Source organism: Mustela nigripes, chromosome 4 (genome assembly GCF_022355385.1).
Source record: "Mustela nigripes isolate SB6536 chromosome 4, MUSNIG.SB6536, whole genome shotgun sequence".
Lineage (NCBI taxonomy): Eukaryota > Metazoa > Chordata > Mammalia > Carnivora > Mustelidae > Mustela > Mustela nigripes.
The window spans coordinates 11,611,133-11,630,945 of NC_081560.1; the positions used below are offsets into that span (position 1 = coordinate 11,611,133).

General features: G+C 53.0%; 1 gene segment (V, D, J or C); it reads right to left on the reverse strand.

Moving 5' to 3' along the window:
• Nucleotides 1-11,869: 11,869 nt before the first annotated feature.
• LOC132015626 (T cell receptor beta constant 1-like) overlaps nt 11,870-19,813 on the reverse strand; it is a 144,084-nt gene continuing 136,140 nt past the window's right edge. The window contains 5 exon segments of the C gene segment in view: nt 11,870-12,103; nt 12,376-12,482; nt 12,632-12,649; nt 13,172-13,561; nt 17,721-17,761. Of these exon segments, the coding sequence occupies nt 12,083-12,103; nt 12,376-12,482; nt 12,632-12,649; nt 13,172-13,561; nt 17,721-17,761 (577 nt within the window).

The following is a 19,813-nucleotide window of genomic DNA, read 5'->3' on the forward strand; positions in this document are numbered from 1 at the left end:
GGACTCGATCCCAGGACGCTGGGATCATGACCTGAGCCGAAGGCAGCTGCTTAACCAACTGAGCCACCCAGGCGTCCCAGAGCTGAGCCTTTTTTGCTTTGACTACCCCAAAGACCTAAATCTCTTGAGCTCTGATCCACTTTTATCTCCTTTCCAGCTACCCAGGTGACATGTCCTATAGCTGGTTTCTAGCTTCAGAGACCGAAATATCCCTTTTCATCATCCAGCCGGTGTCACTTTCTCTGTTGGTTTCCATGACTCTCAGTGGTCTCCAGGGGGAGCCAGAGAGTCGTCTTTTGTTTACTGGTAAATAACAAGTCGTTGGATATATTTACATACTAGGACTTCCTCAGGATTTCAGCGGAGATAAGGCAGCAGGATAAAGCTGGTTCCCAGGGAGGATGGAGTGATTCATCACAACTTAAGAAAGGACCAGCCTGCTTTCCTCCCCAGCTTGAGGGGAGATGATCCCTCCGCTCTGTGGCTGCAGATGTGAAGAGGCAGGAGGCCCGCAGCCACTGGCCCAGAGGAGAAGGTGTCAGCCCCACTGACTGAGCTGAGGTTGGCTTGAACTATGTCCTGCTGTCTCCTTGCGCTTCTCCTGGGCACTTTCGTAGTGGGTGCTCTTCTCTCTGGCAAGCCTCCCCTCAAGTCCTCCCCCTCGCGCCAACCCTACGAATCCCAGAGCCTCAGCCGGCTGGAATGACTCCCTTTAGTACAGTCCTTCCATTTTCTGGTATCATACGGGACTTGAATCCCAGTGGCTGGCATGCCGAGTCTTGGTTTCCTCTTACCTTCTGGGAAGGAGTTTGCTCTCTTGGTCTCCCCTTGCCCAGGGCCCTTCTGTATCCTTTGTCTACTTCCTGCAATGGATCCCATATGCCTGAGCCGTGGAAGGACTTGAGCCACCCCTGGGTCAGGACGGAAGGCAAGCTTAACTGGGGTTCTTCACTCTAAATGGCCTTTTACCCTTCCCTCAGGTGTCAGAGCTCCAACCATCCACCAAGGGCCGCCTGCCAGCGTGCAGCCTGTAGGCAGCCTGCTTGCCCTGGAATGCATGGTGAAGGGGACATCAGTCCCTTATCTGTATTGGTACCGGCGGTCCCCGGGAGGGACCCCAGCGTTGCTCTTCTCCTCTGTAAATGTTGACCAGATAGTTCGTGAGACACCGCAGAACTTCACAGCCCTCAGGCCCACGGATGGCCAGTTCATCCTGAATTCTGAGAAGCTCCTGCTCAGTGACTCCGGCTTCTATCTCCGCGCCTGGAGTGTCGCACAGAGGTGGGTGGGGCAGACATCTGTACAAAACCCCACCCTCTCCCGGAGCCCCGACTCTGGGGCTGGCTGGAGGATACGTGGGGGCCTGGTTATCAGCCCCTGTGAGAACAACAGAATCAAGCCAGACTCTTCCAGAAGAACTTTACTAAGTTCTCAGGGAGAACAAAAAGATATTTCGGCGCCGGACCTGTGAGTTGAGTAGACGTCGTCCAATTCCCAGTGCATGGACACGCTGTCCTGGGCTGTCACACTTAAACCCTCAAAGTGAGCTGGGCCTCGCCTCACACTCTCGTCTCCCCAATTCCTATCTGTCCACACTGGAGAGGGAGAGAGGCGGGACAGGCCCCTGGCGGGAGGTGCTGTGGTGACAGACAGGTGGGCAAGGACAAGGATGCCAACTCGGGTGATTTCAGTGGCTGATCTTCCTCACCTGGAGAGTCTCCGTCTGTTGATCTTTCTGCAGAGACAGACGTCTTGGGGAAGCCTGGATGAGGCTTTTTGTCGGGGAAGGGGCAAGGTGTTCAAGTAGGCTCTTGCGGACTGAAAGTGAGCTCCTGTTAGTATCAGAAACCACACGTAGGGATTGTGATTCTTGTTTTGGATTTTAGGCTTTTTAATTCGTATTCTACTGTGTCTCATCCCTTTTCTTGTAGCAAAAGGGAGCACAGAAGCAGATGGTGACCAAAGACATACAAAAGAGAGAACAAGATGAGGGCACACATGTATCACGGTAAAACCCTAAAAAAGAGAAATTACTTGGATGAGAATGAGGGAGAGGAAAAGGCTTCTGGGGGTGGCTGGGAAGAGATGCTTCGGTTCCCTTGGCAACTGAGTTTCCTTCCGCACCCCCCCCCCCTCCTTATTCTTAACAAGCTTTCTTTTCTAATGTCCTCTGTGCTCCACGAGGGGGCACAAGAATCTTAAAATACTCTGTTCTGGCATCACTTCGTCTAGGACAGTTCAGACATTTATTTATTTTCAGTACCTTACGATCTGCAGAGGGAAATCTGAGACACAGATGCCTGGTGATCAACACAGTGTTTACAAATGCCCAAGGGCTCCTGCTGTACCTTGAGGATCTGGTTCTGTATCAAGCAGCTCGCACTCGCTGGGCACTCCGAGCCATTATAGGGACCAGCAAGAAAAACACAGGGCACTCAAGACGGTGCTGGGCGTAGTCGTCCCAGAGTGGCTTCCTCAAGGCACTTGGTTGGCTTTTTTCTCCCCCATGTGTGAAAATACTAATTTACGAAGGCAAGCAGTAGTGCTCCCATCACAAAAGCAAAGATGCGTTTGCAACTCAAGTTTGGTTCACGCTTAAAAGTAAACAACGTTTCAGGCTGACGTTTGTTCGCTGATCGTCGAACATTAGCAGAGTCAGAGCTCTCCCTCAAACAGTGCTGCCGGACTACTTTCAGTTCGTGGACTTCAGGATTTAGAACAGGCTTCGAGTCACATCAACATTGAGCGGATGGATAATGGAGCAAGTCCTCACATTTGTCCCTCTGCTCCCCCGGTTTCCGGTTATTAACCTCTGACACTGGTGTGGCACGTTTGTTACTTTTTAGGCTGTACCTGTCAGTGGTTTTTGACAAAGAGACCAGTGTCCTGTGAGCGATTCTACTGGCCCACATGTCCTGTGCTTCCCTTAATCACTTCTCTCCTCATTCCCTGACCTTTTCTGTCTGTATTTTTATTTTTTATTTTTTTAAAGATTTTATTTATTTATTTGACAGACAGAGATCACAAGCAGGCAGAGATGCAGGCAGAGAGAGAGGAGGAAGCAGGCTCCCTGCTGAGCAGAGAGCCCGACGGGGCTCGATCCCAGGACTCTGAGATTATGACCTGAGCCGAAGGCAGCGGCTTAACCCACTGAGCCACCCAGGCGCCCCATCTGTCTGTATTTTTAAAGCACCTTGGTTTTTGAGTCTAAATTTACCAGTTGGTTTTAGCCTTGGGCTAATTATCTCATCTCTCTTTTTCCTCACCTGTGAAACTTCCCTCACTGGATTCAGTGTATTAAATGAGATGTTGGTGTTCGAAAGCCCTATCACAGGGTCCAATTTTCAACAGACATTGTATTCCTCTCTTAGCTTACAAAGATATTTCGGTCCCAACTCACCCAAAAGAAAGACTTATTAAAAAAAAAAAACACATGAAATTTTAGGCTATGTACCAAATATTTAAAAATGCTGAATATTCTTGGATGGCAAGCTGGTGAAACTTGTACCCTGTGTGGTACGCATTCACATGCTAGTGGCTTCTGGAGGGGTTTGATGCAGCTTCAGAATCCTTCACAGGGAGCTATTCCTGGTAATCCCTACTCGTCAAGGGGTAGGAGAGGTAAGACAGGTTTTCATTCCCATAAGATATTCAGAAGTTCTGGAAAACTTCACAAAAGAGAGGTTTTAGTGACGGTTAGCTTTTCAGGAGGCTAGCGTTTAGACAAGCAAAATGACATTCTCAGCTGGAGAATCTGTTTGAAGAGAAACGTGGGGTGCCCCGTGCATATTGTGAGTTCTAGAAAAGCAGAGAGTGGACACCCTGATCATTGCACAGAGTGGAGTGACAGAGAGACAGGAGGGCATTAATAGGTAAGGGGAGGCTTGTCAAGGAGAGGCTTGAAAGCCATCCAAGTTCATCAAAACAAGTTAACATCCTCCATGTTATCTGTCCTTATTCATGAATAAGAGTCCTCAGTCCCTAACGGTTTCCCTATGTCTCAGGACTCAGAAATCTGCCATCACCTTAATTGCAGGGACAAAGGGAACCAGCTCAGGATGGCAGATGCTGCCAGGAATTCATCAATCTCACTTGTGCCTGGAGCAGATGAATCTGGCTCCTTTATAGGAGAGCTTCCAGGACCCCATTCTTGGCTGACTTTGGAGGCCTGCCAGGATCACAGTCCCATGCATGTTATTCCTAGGCCACTGCCACGTGGAAGATCCAGAAGCCACGTGCTGGGGGCCAAAGGAGCTCCTCTCAAGTTGTTTTGCCTAGATCTCAGGCACTCATGGGATTGATAGGGAATGAGCCAGGAGCTCTCAACAGCTGAGGAAGACAGGAAGGGCCGGTGTTGGAGAGCTGGTGGTGCTGAAAATGGGCTGCTTCCTATTTTTGTCCAGGATGATATGCTTTGCGTTGAGTATAGTGTAGCCCAAGCACCCTTAGCCTGTGACATAGCCTGTCATTTCCCACTCCCTTCTTCAGGGGATTCTCTCTGTCTGGTTTTCTGTTCTCTCTGCAGTATGTTCTCCCTCCTCCTCTTGGCCAGCTGGGATAGGAAATACCCATCACACAGTTCTCGCAGGCCTCAGCGGGACTCTCGGGGAGTCCAGCACACAGACACCAGCTCAGATACCCAGGGACTGCCCATGTTCAGTCTGTTGATTATCTGGGCTGCATTTCCTGTGACTCATTAGCACCTCTCATTAGATGAATGGAAGGAAGTAGGAGGGCGCAATCGGGGAGGGGGGAGGCGGTGGGGGTGTACATTGTGGGAGCAGGTGGGAGGAAGGAGTTGCTCAAGTGATGTGGAGCCAAGAGGGACCCCAAGTGGGTCAGAGCGGTTTGCAGCTGTTTTCATTCTTCACTATCTCCATGGTGCCTGCTGCAGCCTCTGATCTCGGGGTCACCTCCAGCAGGTGCAGATGTGGAGTTGGGGGTGGGGTGGTCTGCACGGGGAGCTGAGGTGCCCGGATCCCCCTCTAAAGGGCCTTTCCTCTCCCTCTGTGGTTCTCTTTCCACTGCCCCAGTGCTCACGGGAGGCTCCGCAGAAAGAGTGGCAGGGAAGGGGTTGGGGCAGGATGTGGTGAGTGGTTTTCATTATGCTCAGAAGGGGGGTGAGGGGGAGGGCTTTCACAGGCCCCCCCAGATGCAGGACCTACTAAATGTCAAACCGCATCCTGTTGTGAGCTCTTGAGATGAGCTACGGGCAGCTGGGAAGCTGTTGTGATGTTGCTCAGAGATAAAGAGCTCAGCTGCCAGCCCTGGGCTCGAACATCCCCAAACCTGCCCCAGTTGTCTCCTAAAAGACCCCAACCTGCATCTTTTTACTTCCCGCCTTTGATTCAAGGCCTCTGTCCTTCAAACACTATTTTCCTCTCCCCATTCACAGTCCAGCCCTGCCTCCTTCCTGCAGGAACAGGTTTCAGGGTTCCAGGAGCCTTAACAGTGGGGTTCCACGGTCCACACCAGCCTCCTCCCCCAAGAGACAGCCCCTGAGGCTATGTCACTGTGTGAATAATGTGCATCTGGGGAGAACTTGGATTCCTGGAGTTTTCTTCCTCACGGTGATTTGGGACCTGCAGACTTTGAATCACTGAATCTAAAGTAGAGTTTGCAGACTTTTTAGGCCTCCTTTTACCCATCTCCTCCCTTCACAGACAAGGTGATAGAAGCCCCAGGAAGCAAAAAGAGAAAAGGGGCCATGCAGCTGGGGACAGAGCAGGACCAGAAGCTAATTCTCTGTGTTTGAGCAGCTCCTGGATCTCAGACCAAGCTTAGAGGAACATGGGCTCCATATTGAGCTGTGGTCTTGCTGTGCATGTTATGAGCCGCTTGTGGAGGAGTCCCTCCAGGTGCAGCCCCCAGACCTGAGTGGCATCAGGATGGAGGGGTCGATACGATGACGCGCAGAATTAGACTCTTCAGAAACCAGACAGGTTGGAGAGATGAGCTGAAGAACTGTGATAAGGCTAAACAAGTATTCCCTGTCTCCCCTCATCTCCAAGCCCCCCAAAAGAGAAAAACAACTGTTTGCCCCCAGGAAGGGTAGCAAGTGGATGGCTCACAGCAGGGCCTGTGAGAAAGACCCAGGGTCTGAGTCAGAGTGAGTGGTGTGAGTGGGTACAGGATGTTGAAAATTGCCCAAAGGGACTCAGTGTAGACAATACCAAGACTAAGGGCGTAAGCTCTCCCTCTACTCTCTGTGGGTCAGAAGCCACCTGGACCTGTATTCCGTTCTGAACAGCACGCTCTTAGAAAAGCAGAAGAGTGAAAACAAACATAGATGTTTCTTGAAGAGAGTGGTTGAGCTGTGGAGTGTTGGAAGTGCTCAGAACTGGGCCCTATGAGAAAAACATTGAGAGAGAACTAGAACTATTTAGCCAGAAAATAAACTTTAGGCTGATAATAATTTTTGTAATAGTAGCTAATATTTATCGAGGCTATAAGAGCAGCTTTGCGTGTTGTGTGCCTTCATAAGATGAAACCACCTAATGAAGTTGGTCTTGTGATTCAGCCCATTTCATAGGAAGGGAAGCTGAGGCTCAGTGGTGGTCACAAAGCTGATGAGTGCGGATCTAAGGCTTCAACCGGGTTCTCTCTGGCTTACGAGTGCATATTCTTTGTTACCATAATGTGCTGTCTCTGTCTCTGTTCTAGGCTTTTCCTCCTCTGCAGACTCCAGCTTTTAAAGGTGTTTTTTCTGTCTCTCATAGATGTGTAGACTCGGCTGGGGTGAGCTTGCTAGCTAGCACAGGACGTGCTCTCCTGGGAGTATGGTGATGGCCAATGTGGGGTGTGACAGCTAGGACAGTGAGACCGATGGATCCGGAAACAGGACAGAATTCTTCGTGAGAGCCATCCAGTGATGAAACGGTGACTCAGGCAGAGAGAGCGCTCTCTGTTCCCAGGACAGGTCAGACGTAACTTGGGGGTGGGGGGGGGGATACAAGAACCCTTACCAGCAAGAGTGTGTGTAATTCCCAAACCCCATCAAGAGGAAGTCTCGCCGTGGGAATGGGGTGCAGAGGACCCAGCTGTAATTGCTGGAGTGGCCCAGGACTTGGGCAGAAAGGGTCAAGCCCAGGACCACCCGCAAGTCACTATTCTATTATTTTATTTTATTTTTAAGATTTTATTTATTTATTTGACAGACAGAGATCCCAAGTAGGCAGAGAGATAGGTGGGGCTGGGGTGGGGGAAGCAGGCTCCCCGCTGAGCAGAGAGCCTGATGTGGGGCCCGATCCAAGGACCCTGAGATCATGACCTGAACCAAAGGCAGAGGCTTAACCCACTGAGCCACCCAGGTGCCCCTCAAGCCACCATTTTAAAAAGCCACTTCCTTCCGACAGCGAGTCTGTTCAGGAAGAGTAGGCGCTAGGCCCACAGAAAGCCCCAGAGGGGAGTCTCCTGTGAAGACCACCCCTCAGACTCAAAGAGGACATACTTAGAGCTGGCTGAGGACGCCCCTGGGGCGGTAGTCATGGCTGTGGGCTCTTGTTGACACACAGACCCACTCTCTTGTCCCTGTGACCCCATCCTCCCCATGGAGGGAACCTTTTTAGGACTTCAGGTACAATGAAAGTCAGGACAGTGGACAGAAATGGGGGACAGTCCCCATGTAGCCGGGACTGTGGGTGTGTGGTGAGCAGAGACTAAGTCCTCTGTTGCAGGGCGATGATTCAGGATGTGGCCAGGTGCCATAAATCCTCAGGAAAAGCAGAGAGGAATGGTGTGTTAAGGAACCCGGGGACCTCCGATCCATAAGCACAGCTTGAGAACAGAAAGTCTCCAAGATGGAGGGGAGGATATCCAGCCCTACACTGAGGCAGGAAATTCTGTGTGTTTGGGGCCCAGATGGGGTGGATAACATTTCAGATTATGGGGTGTTAAGACCCAGAAATTACCATTCCAGTAACTTCAGGAGACTGCCACAAACAATGGGAATGAGTTGTAATTAGAACTGTTGCCTGGGCTCGGTGGCCTTCCATACCATGAGTCTTCTTATATGGGCATAGAGTGATTTCATGGACAGGGTAAAAGTGAACTTGGTCATGAAGGTTGAGAAGAAGTCAGTGGGTGAGCAGAAGAGCAATTCATCCATAGGTCCGTAGAGGTGCTAAGAATTGACCTGGGGGTTTTAGCCATTCCTGATCCCCGCTAGCATCTCCTAGCACCCGGACATGAAAATACGTAGGCTTGAGTGTGTTTTTGGTTTCAAGTTCCAACCCTCTGTTCCCACATCCGTCCCTAAGTAGTGACCTCATGATTTCCTCCTACACAGGACTTTTAGGGCTGTGTGTCACACTGATTGTTAGAGGCTGAGATCAGTCAGGCTGCCCTTCCCTGGGTCCCTATGGAAGAGGAAAAATAGGGAAATGCCTCAGGGGGCAGGAAATGGAGATATTAATATTTACCAGGATCCATTGCTCATTTTCCATCGTTTCTTGTTCTAAAATCCTTTTTGTTTTGTTTTCTTTCCCTCCTTCTTCCCTAATCACTTACTTAAGAGAAAAAAAGTCTTTGCCTCTTGGATGGTCCCAGCACCTTCTGCCCCATCCCCACTGCCCAGCCTGTGTAGCCTGGCCATGAGCCCTGCAGGAGGAAGGCATGTGAGTCTTTCACAGATACGTAGTGCTGATAGGAAAATTTTTCTGGGCAAGCGACTGTGGCTTGAGCAGACCTTCCCCACAGGAACCTCACTCCCTACCAGGATGATCTCCTGACGATGTGACCAGTTGGAGGCTCACCTTTGCTTCTTAGTTTCTAAGTAAATCTCTAAGGGTCACAGGGTTGAGGTTCCTCTCCTAGAGTCTGCCCAAGGTGAGTCCCCAAGGTGGGGAATGGTGAGAACTTGGGGACCCCAGGCGTCGTCCTAGAGAAAGCTGGCTTCTAGGTCTCATCAGTCAAGAAGCATGCCTTGCCCGGTACTGGTCTCACTTGTGGAGCTGCCCCTGGGCTACCTTCTGCCCACAGGTTTCTTGGATGATATGAAGTTTAGATGAGCCTTGAGACTAGAACAGGCAGACAGGCTTAGGCCCATGAGGGATCGCTTCGGTGCTTCCCATTCTCTGGACCCAGAAATTCTTTGGAATTTGGAATTTGGAATCTTTAATTGGAATGGGAGTGTGTCCCAGTTTGTTGGGACAATCCTGATTCACTTCTTCTTTTTCTTTTTAAAGATTTTATTAATTTATTTGAGAGACCGAGTACATGCATGAGCGAGGGGGAGGGGCAGAGGGAGAAGCAGACTCCCCACTGAGCAGGGAGCCCTACACGGGGCTCAATTCCGGGACCCTGAGATCATGACCTGAGCTAAAGGCAGCTGCTCAACCTACTGAGCCACCCAGGCACCTGCTAATTCCCTTCTTTTGTCCCAGAATCCTATCTCTCACCCTCAGTAGTGTCTCTATTTGTGCTCTAAATGATATGATCACCTTGCATCTAACCTGCCGTTGCTCACTTTCACCTGGGGAAGGATGGACAGATGCCCAGAATTGGTCCAGAAGGACCTACTTGGATTCCAGAGAGAGGGGCAGAGGCAGAAGAGGTTAACATCCTAATGCTGTGAGTTGAATACTGGGGAGGCTGGGGCTTGCTGTCGGAGGGAGACAAGCCGACAGATGTAAGGTTATGGGGAAGGGGACTCTCCTTGGGTCAAACAGGGTGTGCAGTGGGGCCCAGATGATGTTTGCAACTTTCTCCAGCTCCGTTCTGTATCCAGGAGCAGGAGGGTGGGGGGTCATTCATCCGCCTGAGGACATTCCTTCATCCTTCATGTCCCTCCCGTTGGCAAACCCCGGGTGCCCACAGGCATGTCCGCTCACATCCCCCCAGCTGCTAATGCCGCTGCTCAGCACACCCCAGGGAGGATCACCCAGCCTGTAGAGCCCGTTTTCCTCCTGTGTGGGGTATCTTCTCCTCCATCTCTGTCCTGCTCCTGCTCACCCTCCTCACTGCTCTGCACCCACAAACACCTGTCGCAGGCCACCCCCTCTGGTCCCTACAACGCCCTCTTTTCTCTGAGGAGCTTACTTGTCCTTTCAGTTGTCCCTCTCCTAGCCCCAGCCTCGTGAGGAGACACCACGTGTGTCTAAAGCACGAGAGGCATGGCTCTTGCAGGTGCTGGTCTAGCGCCTAAACTCTGTCCCCTGTTTTGGGGCTTTTAAGTCATAAAAACAAATAAGCAACAAGAAAAAAACTGAGCTGCAGTTTGAGACCTGTAGAAATAATTATGACTGATGGGAAGTTACAGGCATGTGACGGGTTCCCCAGGCCACCTCCGCCCTGGGCTGTGTCCTTTCCTGGCCTGTGGGAGCTGGGTCTGGAGAATCCCTCCCCTCGAGTTCCTGGACACTCGGTGCTTTCAGATGAATAGTAGTGTCCCCCGAGACTTCCTGCCCACCCGGAACCTCAGAAGCAAGGTCTTCGCAGGTGCACGTGTCAAAGATCCCAGGATGAAATCCTTCTGAATTCAGGGTGTGTCCTAAATCCAATGACTCCCATCTTGATATGAAAAAATAAGGGAGAAATCCAGGCACAGGGACATGGGAAGGTGATGTGGAAGCAGGCACAAGGTCGGAGAGATGCCACCACAGCCAAGGACTACCAAGATGCCAGAGGTGGGGAGAAACAGAGAAGATTCTCCCCTAGACCTGTTGAAGGGAGTGCGTTCCTATGGGCACCTTGAATTTGCACTTGTGGCTTCCAGAACTGGGAGAGAATAAATTCCTACTGCTTTAAACCATCAAGTTTGTGATCCTTTGTTACTGCACTGCTAAGAAACAAACACACCCTTTGGTCTGTTCCTGGGGTCCTGCACTGGAAATGGGGTGAGGCTACTCCACGGTCACCTGGGGACAGTCACACCATTCTGGCCATTACTTGAAACAAACTTCCTGGATTTCCACCTTCAAGAAAATGTGCCACGTGTCCCTGCTTACCAGTCATCTGATCTACGAACTGTGGCTTCTTCACCCGCGGAGGAGGGAGGACCCCTGCTTCCAGGGACATGTTGGGGATGAATGCGGACAACACTGGTGCCAATGCCCAGCCCCAAACTGGGAACAAAGCAGGCCACCAGTAAGGGACTCCAGCTTCCCCCTCCCTTCCTGGCCCCTCTCACCGGTCTGTGGGTCTGTGTCTTCTTTCCCTGATTGCATCCATTCTCCACCCCCTCTACCCCCAGTGCAGGGTTCTACTGCAGTGAATGGGACTGGATTGGAGAGTTTACCCCAGTAACGTGACTGTCACTGCCCCCGGCGGGTGTGCCTGACATGCTGCATTTGGGGTGGCCTGCTCTCTACCCCATCAAGGGAAGGGCTGCTCAGGTACAACCCCTCAGCCCCTTCCCCATGCCTCCCCCAGGGCAGGAAGGGATGCTCCGCTTCTGTGAAACCTCACTGGGCTTCACTTACCGGTAGCTCCCACTCTGTGCCTTCTTAAGGATTCTAACCTAGGGATGCAGAATAGAGCTGTATCTTCTGCTGAAATCTCAAAACAAGACAAGATGGGGGCATTCACAACAGACACAGATAAAACCCAAACACATGACAAATGAAACTGGAGTCTGGAATTGAAAAATGACCAAGCATTCAACCCAGAGGCTGCCCTATCCTGGGCCCTGTCCTGAGGTGGGGCTAGGGCTCGCCTCTGCCCATCCTTACATGGGTGTCCCCTGCTCCTTGCCCTTTGGACCAACCCTACACTCCAGGAGCCCAGAATGCCTGGGTATGGATGGTGGAGCCCATCCTCAAGCAGGATGAACAGGAGCCAGAAGCCTTGCTTCGAAAGAAGATTCAGGGGTGGGGCCTTCCTTAAATCTTTGAAGGACAGAACTTCATAGATACCCCGGAGACACAGCATGGTCTGGCAGGACACTTTTATTGTTTCAGTCTATTTCCGTTTCAGGGTGGAGGAGCTCAGTCTGCAGGAAAGCGGAGAGAAGGGACAGATCTCCCAGCAGGAAGGAGATAAGAGGTGGAGAGAGAGAATAACTTCTAGAAACGCAGACTGGAGCACGTTAGGGAGATCTCGGGGAGGAGGACCAGCGATTCAGGGTGCATTTTCTGAGCTGGTCTCAGGAACCCTTTCTCTTGATCTGAGGAAGAAAGAGCATGATTAAATTCCCAAGGGCCATGAACAGCCGGAGGGGGCTCAGGGGGCCTGACTCTCGAGCTGATTTTGGTACAGCTGGTTGACTCTCCCCATCGTCTGGTGCAGCATCCCATAACGATCCCCATACTTGCTCTGGTCGTCCCGTTAGAATTTCCTTGAGATATAGGATACATCAGGGCTGAGTGAGCTCTGAGATCCCCTCATCTTCCATGTGTGATGTTCAACGTGCCTGTCCCATCCTGCCCGCCTCCTTACCTTGGCCATCAGCACCAGGGCACCGACCAGCACAGCGTACAGGGTGGCCTTCCCCAGCAGGATCTCATAGAGGATGGTGGCAGACAGGATGCCCTGCTGATAGGACACTGCGGGTAGGAAAGGAGAGCACACAGGGACCTGTGAGCACGTGTCTCGGGCCTCTCCACCCCCACCCCAGGGGCCATGGTTCTCCGTGCTCGGCTTCCGGGACAAAACCATGGGAGACGCAGAGCAAGCAGAGGAGACGGTCACTTACCCGAAGTGAAGCCACAGTCTGAAAGAGAGAAGGGGGAGGGAATGGGTGAGAGACCCCATCTTCTAAAGCAGATGGAAAGTCGCCACGCTGGGCGCACCTGACGCTAATGCAAAACTATTTGGAAGCTGTGCTTCCTTTAAGAACGAGCCAGACACAAATGCTAATGCAGCAAGTCATTCCTTCTGGTCAGCACGGACCCCAGGCTCCGACTGGGCTTCTCACAGAAGAGACTAGACTAGACACCTAGATTGTCTTTCTGGTGCTGTGCCCGTGGAGCCATGCCATCCTGGAACTCTGTGGAACGTGGTGGCACAGAGGGGCTGGGGGCACCCCCATCGGTGCTGAGCCACACAGGCTCACACAGTGAAGGGGGCCCAGCTGCAGGGCTCTGCTGGGCTGAGGGTCTGGGGGAGGACTTAGCCCCGGGGTGCCCATTCACCCTCATGCTGGGCTTTGGTCTTCCCGCCCTGTCCCGTGTCTGCCTGGGCACCGCCTTTCTGTGCTCAGCTCACTGTCTGCCCAGCCCCCAGACCCGCTCACCTGCTCTGCCCCAGGCCTCGGCACTGATGTTCTGGGTGACGGGTTTGGTCCGTTGGCTGTTCTGCCACTCGTCATCGTCCCCGAGCCCGTGGAACTGGACTTGGCAGCGAAAGTGGTTGCGAGGGTTGTGCCAGAAGGCAGAGGACACCCTCAGCCGGCTGCTCAGGCAGTAGCTGGAGTCATTCTCATCCAGCCGCTCCTTGTAGGGCTGAGGGTCCGTGCTGACCCCATTCTGGACTTCCTTCCCATTCACCCACCAGCTCAGCTCCACGTGGTCGGGGTAAAAGCCGGTGGCCAGGCACACGAGTGTGGCCTTCTGGGTTCGGGAGGTCTCTGCTTCTGACGGTTCAAACACTGTGACCGTGGGAGGTTTGACCTTTTCCAGATTCTCTGCAAGGGAAAAGGATTTGGGACAGGACTGGTCTGACAGCTGTCTGGGGTTGGTGTGTGTGTGTGTATGTGAGAGAGACAGCGACAGAAATAACGAAAGACAGAGAGACAGAGAGAGGGCTGGAAATGGAGTCATCCTAAAGCAAAAGTATATAGTAGGTCCTGTGTGTTTGGGCATCACCGTCCCCACTCCTCTGTAATTTTTTTTCTGTCTGCCTGTTCTTTGTACTCACCCTATAGACATTCTGAGTAATGTCCCCTCATTGATATTATTTGATGTCTTTTCTATCAGTAAGCGCTTACCTATGTTTCACCCTATTATGTAGTAGTTATTAAGTGGTGTGAGCACAGGATTGGAATCAGAATGGTAGGATCTAAATCTTAAAACTGACTTTGCCCATGAATGTGACTTTGGGACAGTGTCTTAATTTCTCTGCATCATTTTTCCTGCTGGTGAAGGGAAAATCTTGCCTCCGACTTTCCAGAGTGGCCGTGGACATTAAGTGACATCAGCTTTCAGACAGCCCCTGTCCTCAGCCTGGGAACTGCTTTGAAATCAAAGAGGCCGAGGAGTTAAGGGGAATTGGGGGTCAGGGGGTCATCTGATGGCTGGGGACCCTCCTACTCCGACGAATCTACAGATGGCATATTGTTGCGGACTCAGGGGAAGGTACCCTTTTGTTTTATGGTGCACTCATGAGAATGTGAGATTTTCTGACTTTGTTTTGTGGGTATGAGGTCCTCGCTACCCATTCCTCCACCTCCTGAGGCTCCTCAGCCCCGAGAGCAATCTCTCCTTAGGTCAAATTCAGGGATTCGTCAACTTTCTTTCTGCCTTTGCTTCCAAATGTTATACTTTTTTCTACCAGTCAGCTTCCTAAATAAGCATCTGAGATCATCAGAGTTACGTCTTGCTAGCAGCTGCCCTGATACAATTTTTGTCCAAGGCCTCTCCTCTGCAGAGTCTTGGGTGAAGGCCCAGACCACCGTCTCAGCCAGTGAGGCTGGCTCACTTCTAGGTCTGCTCTCCATTCATTCGATCCTTCTCCTTTGCTTTCTACGGATTTGGGGGGTTCATTTCTTAGCAATTCTGTTAAGGTGAAATACCTCCTTACGAGAATCTAATTTAGCCTGGAAGATGGAGAAAATGTCCTTCTAACAGACACGTCATGTTTCTCTGGATGGGACCCTGCTTCCATGGGCAGCTGCATGAGTGTGTGACCCATGGACAGGACCCCATGCTTACAAAGACCCTTGGCTTAAGGGCCACTGTCACTATCTTGAAATCCTAAATAATTCTTAACAAGAGCCTTGCTTTTTCATTTTTAGCTGATCGGGTTTCCCAACCTGTCAGCTTCCCCTCCCTGCAACTCCTTCTTGCTAACTCCTACAATGTCTCTAGGTCTTTGCTTTACCAGAGGCGGTAACAGGCTCATAGCCACGCGGCCCAGCTCCCCCAATCTCTCTGCTCAGCCTGGTGTCTTCACTCTTGTCTCAAAGAACCTGGCTCTGAAGCTGTAGCCGCTCTCCCGGGGCACTACGGAGTGTACTCCTCTGACCCCCACCCAGTTAACAAAGTCCTTTGAGTCATGCGTGATGCTCCCCACAATGTTTACTGATGTAATGGGCAGGACAAACAGGACGCTCTGAAGCCCTTGTCTACACAACTCTGTGCCAGGGCAAGGTTGGGTTATCCTTCCTTGTTTGTGAGTCCCTGTGAGGTGTGGGTGAGCTTTCAGTGTGGGTGTAAGTGTATATACTGGGGAGCTTCTGTTTGTATATGCTGTTTGTGGGTTGGACGGGTCTCGGGCAGAATTGTGAAGTTTCTCTCAGGTTCCCAGTCCACCACGAGCATCTACGCAGCCCTCCCCTCCATGATCCACATTCCAAACTCCTGTTCCTCCTCAGGCACTGGTCTCACCCTCTCCCCTCACTCCCCAGCGACCACCTAGGGGAAGGGTGGAGAAGAGAAGGGTCGACGAACTGTAACAATACACCTTCCCTGGATACTGTACATGTAAGGGTCTCCTGTTCGTCACCCTCACAGCAATGGCAAGTGGTGGGTATTGCTGATAACCTTGTGTAGTGGAAGGGACTGACCTTCCCACAGATTCATTTGCGCAAGGTCATCGGATCATTAGCAATCCAGGGATTGGGATCAGGTTTATCTGGCTCTAAAGTCTGGTCTTTTCCCCACCCCTGCTCATCACAGGACTCTGGCACTGCCCCTGGACAAAGTCTAGCTGAGCCCCATCGGATCCAGCGTAATGACACTCTAACAACAAATGGGGCTCATTGTTGTCGAAGAACCCAGGTTAATGTACCAGTATCACGAGTTTCTTCCCCTCTCTGGCCTCAACATTCTTGTCACCAGGTGATGTCTGAGGCTCCTTTCCAAATCTAGGCGCTTAGGATCGTCCTGGGAGTTTTCCTCACCTCACAAAACGAAATATCTGCATTTTAATATATGTTTGCCACAACTGAACCCCCTCCACCACTGGGCTGTTGAGGCTGAAGTACTTAGTGTGAGGTCCCAGATTTCAGGCTGGGGGGCAGAGGGAGGCATGGGGGGTGGGGATGCCTCCCAGTGGCTGAGGGTCCAGTCCAGTCCGCGGGCAGGAATGGGTGCTGTAGACACCCCTCAGGGGGCTCTCCGGCTTAGGAGAGAAAGGCAGGGGTTTTCAATATGATTTTAAATGCTAAGCAGTAAATCAACTAACCCTTCTTGTTTTGGCTCTTCTCTCCACTGACGCACATTGATCTGATTTCTCTGGCCTCCCCAGTCCTCTCTTGTTTCTCCTTCCTTTTCTCCTCTGTTCAACGGCCTGCCTTCCATCTACCTCTCCGAGGAGCCGGCTGGGCTGCGTGCCCGCCAGTCCCATGCTTGTCCCTGCTTTGCTCCTGCCCCTCCCGCTCGGCCGGTCCCCCTTCTCCGTAGCAGCTACACCCCTCCTACGCCCCCTCCCCCAGGCCCAGGTTTCCCTTCTCAGTCGCGTCCCCCAGTCCGGCGGCTCTGAGTCCCCGTCAATGCTCTAGTCCCCCACGCACTCGGCCCCTAAGTATCTCAAACGCGGAGAAAGAGCCCCACAGCTCCTCGACCCTCCACCCGTGTGCCGGGCTTGGGAGGACCCGGCCCCCGCCCCGCGCAGGGCTGACCCCGCGGACAGCGGACTGCGCGTCCCTGCCTGGCCGACCCCACTGTCTCCCGGGTGCGCGGAGCTGCGGCGCGCACGCGGAGAGACGCCCAAATCTCACCTATGACCGTGAGCCTGGTGCCGGAGCCGAAATACTGCTCGTAGGAACACAGAGGCGCAGACCCGCGCGCAAACCCCCGCAGCGCCCCAGCCGCTTCCCGCTCGCGCTCGCAGCCCGGCCCCAGCGCCGGGAGCCCTCCCGGGGGCCGGGCCAGGCAGGGCCCTGGGGTCGCCGCCGTCCCTTCCGACCCCGCCGCCCTCGTGTCGGGTCCCGCGGCCACCCACCCAGGACGGTCGGCCGGCTGCCGGCCCCGAAGGACAGGGCAGAGGCTGCAAAGCAGGGCCCCGGGCCCCCTCTCCGAGAGACCCCGGCCGCGCTGCGCGCCGCGCTCACCTAGAACCGTCAGCCGGGTCCCCGCGCCGAAGTGCTGGGTATTTTGGCTCACAGCCCCCTGGCTCAGCACAAAAACAGGCCCGCCATCCCCTGCCCCACCGCCCGCCCCGGCGCCCCCGGGGCACCCTCGCTTACCTAGCACCGTCAGCCGGGTGCCCCTGCCGAAATACTGAGTTTCTCCACTCACGGCCCGGAGCCCCAGCACAAGAATCTGGCGCTGCCCTCTCCCGCCCGCCCCGCTCCCTCGAAGAACCCGGGATCAAGGCCCAGGCGCTGAGCCCCGCCTCTGAGCACAGCCCCTCACGGAGCCGGGCAGCTGCCCCCCTGGGTCCATCCCGTCCCGCGGAGAACTTGACCCCAGCTAACCTCCTTACCCAGAACCGTCAGCTTGGAACCGGCCCCAAAGTACAGCTGTCCTGCGTTTGCACAGCTCTGGGGAGCCAGGCACAAACCCGCCTTCCCGGACTAGGGACCTGGAAGGGGCCAGCACCCACTCCTCTAGGGCCAGGGTCCCGAGGGTGGTCCAGGCTGGGCACCCCACCCGCCTTCCCACCGGGAGAGGCTTTCTTACCTAGTACTGTGAGCCGGGTCCCTGGCCCAAAGTGCTGCTCGCTGTATGAGCACAGTGGTCAGGAGCTGCCAAGAATTTCTGCTCCTCCCTGCTTCTCTTGGCGCAAGCTGGGGATGCTCTGTCCGTCTCCTTCCTGGGCTTCTGTCCCCCCACCTCCAGAGCTAGCTGGACATAGTCATCTAGATGCTACAGGAGGTCATCTCCAGTGTGCCGAGGAGAATCAGCTTGGCTTGGGGACAGTACAGTGGAGGCGTAAAATGAACTGAGCTTGGTGCTGGGGGTTGGGGCTGGAGTTGGGACGTGTTCCAGGAAGGACCCTGTCTCTTACTACTTACGGGACCTGCAACTTTTCTGGCCTTCTTTCCTTCATCTGAAAAAGGGGGTACTACGTTTTGTGCAATGTTGTTGTGAGTTCTTAATAAATAACACACGTGTAAGTACTTTTGTCAAGGGCAGGTTTTTATGAAGAGTGCTGGATGCTGACCCCGATTTGATGTGTGGGCCCTTCACATTCCTGGGAAGCTGTCTGGAGCTGGGAGATGCAGAGATGTTCACCCAGTCCAGGTCCCTGCGAGAGCATATCAGGGACCAGCTCTAGAGACACCTCCTAGCCACTCCCCATCCAGGAGCTGTGTTCCCAGGGCAAGGTGGAGGTATTTTCTGAGGCAGAGCTTTTTGTAAAAGCACCCCCTCTACCTGAGTCATCGTGCCCCCCCCCAGCTCCCACAATGTTACAACAGGATACAAAAATGTTTCCTTCCCTCTGGTCCCCTCCCCCCAACCACTGGGCACAGACAGGAAGTGCAGGTGACAGAGGTTAGACTGAGTGGGGCTGGGAGCCAACTCAGAGTACATTTAAAGTGGGGAGGGGTTGGGGAAGGTCATGGTGCTGGTGAAGGGGGTGGGCAGAGAGGCCCTGTGGCAGAACATACACCACTGTGAGGAGACCCTCTGTGTCACAAGGTCTCCCCTCTGGGACTCACGGTGCCCACCTGCACAGAACGGCATTTATAGTGACGCGGGGCGGGAGGAGCGAGGGGTGGACTCCAAAAAGCAGGTGACGGCAGCTTGTGGCTTGGGGACAAGCAGACTCTGTAATTCCCCACTGCTCCCCGAAGAGAGTCCAAGCTCCTTATGCTTCATGTATCCCACACCCTGCATGAACACCTCCTATGTGCCCGGCCCCAGGCTGATGGCAAGGAGCCGAGTTCACCTCCGAGGCGACCGCATCAGCCTGCCTAACATCTCTTCCCTCCTGTCTCTGAACCTCGTCGCCGTCCCCGGCTAAGCACCTTCAAGTACCTGACCCTGTGGTTTCAGCTCTGGTTCATGTCTCTGACTGTCACGACCACCTTCCCACAGGGTTGATTAGACCAATTCTTTCTGCGGAAGAGTTTGCCACATTCTCAGACACTCCCCTGATGATCCCAGTAGGAAATTGAGTACTAGCCTCTGACTGCATTTCAGACAGCTCCCATTTCTATCGGAAAGTGCCACTTTGTATTTTGACTGTTTCTAATCCTGAATGATCCCCTCCAGAACAGGTAGGTTCCCTAGGGTCTATGACTTGGATCTCTTTATTTTCTTGAAGGTGAATAGCAGGACATTGCAATGATGTGTGCTTGAATGGGTTCGTGCACAGGCACATGTATGTAAATACACGTACACATACATATGTGTTATAGAAGTGTGCACACTCATGTGAAGTGCTCATGCATTGCAATGGAGAGAGAAAGTCATGCGTTCCAGTCCTGTGAGCAAGAGAGTAGATGGCTAATTCAGGTAAAGAAGCACCTGAGAAGGCTTCTTACAGGGGATGATGTTGGGGCTAAATCTTCAAGAGTAAGTAGGAGTTGGAGTACTACTATGTGCCTCCAGGTGATGGAGTGCAGGTGGCTCCAGGACGCAGGGTGAGAGGAGTGGGGTATGCACGGAGTGAGGTAGCAGAGGACTACTGCCTAGATGCCATCCCCAGGACCGTGCGTCACCACAGTGACCATGAGACAACAAAGAGCTCTTAGAGGATTCCTCGAAATAGCAATAGGGCAGACTCTTGGTTTCGGGGACCTTTATTTTCTATCCTTCCAGGAGTG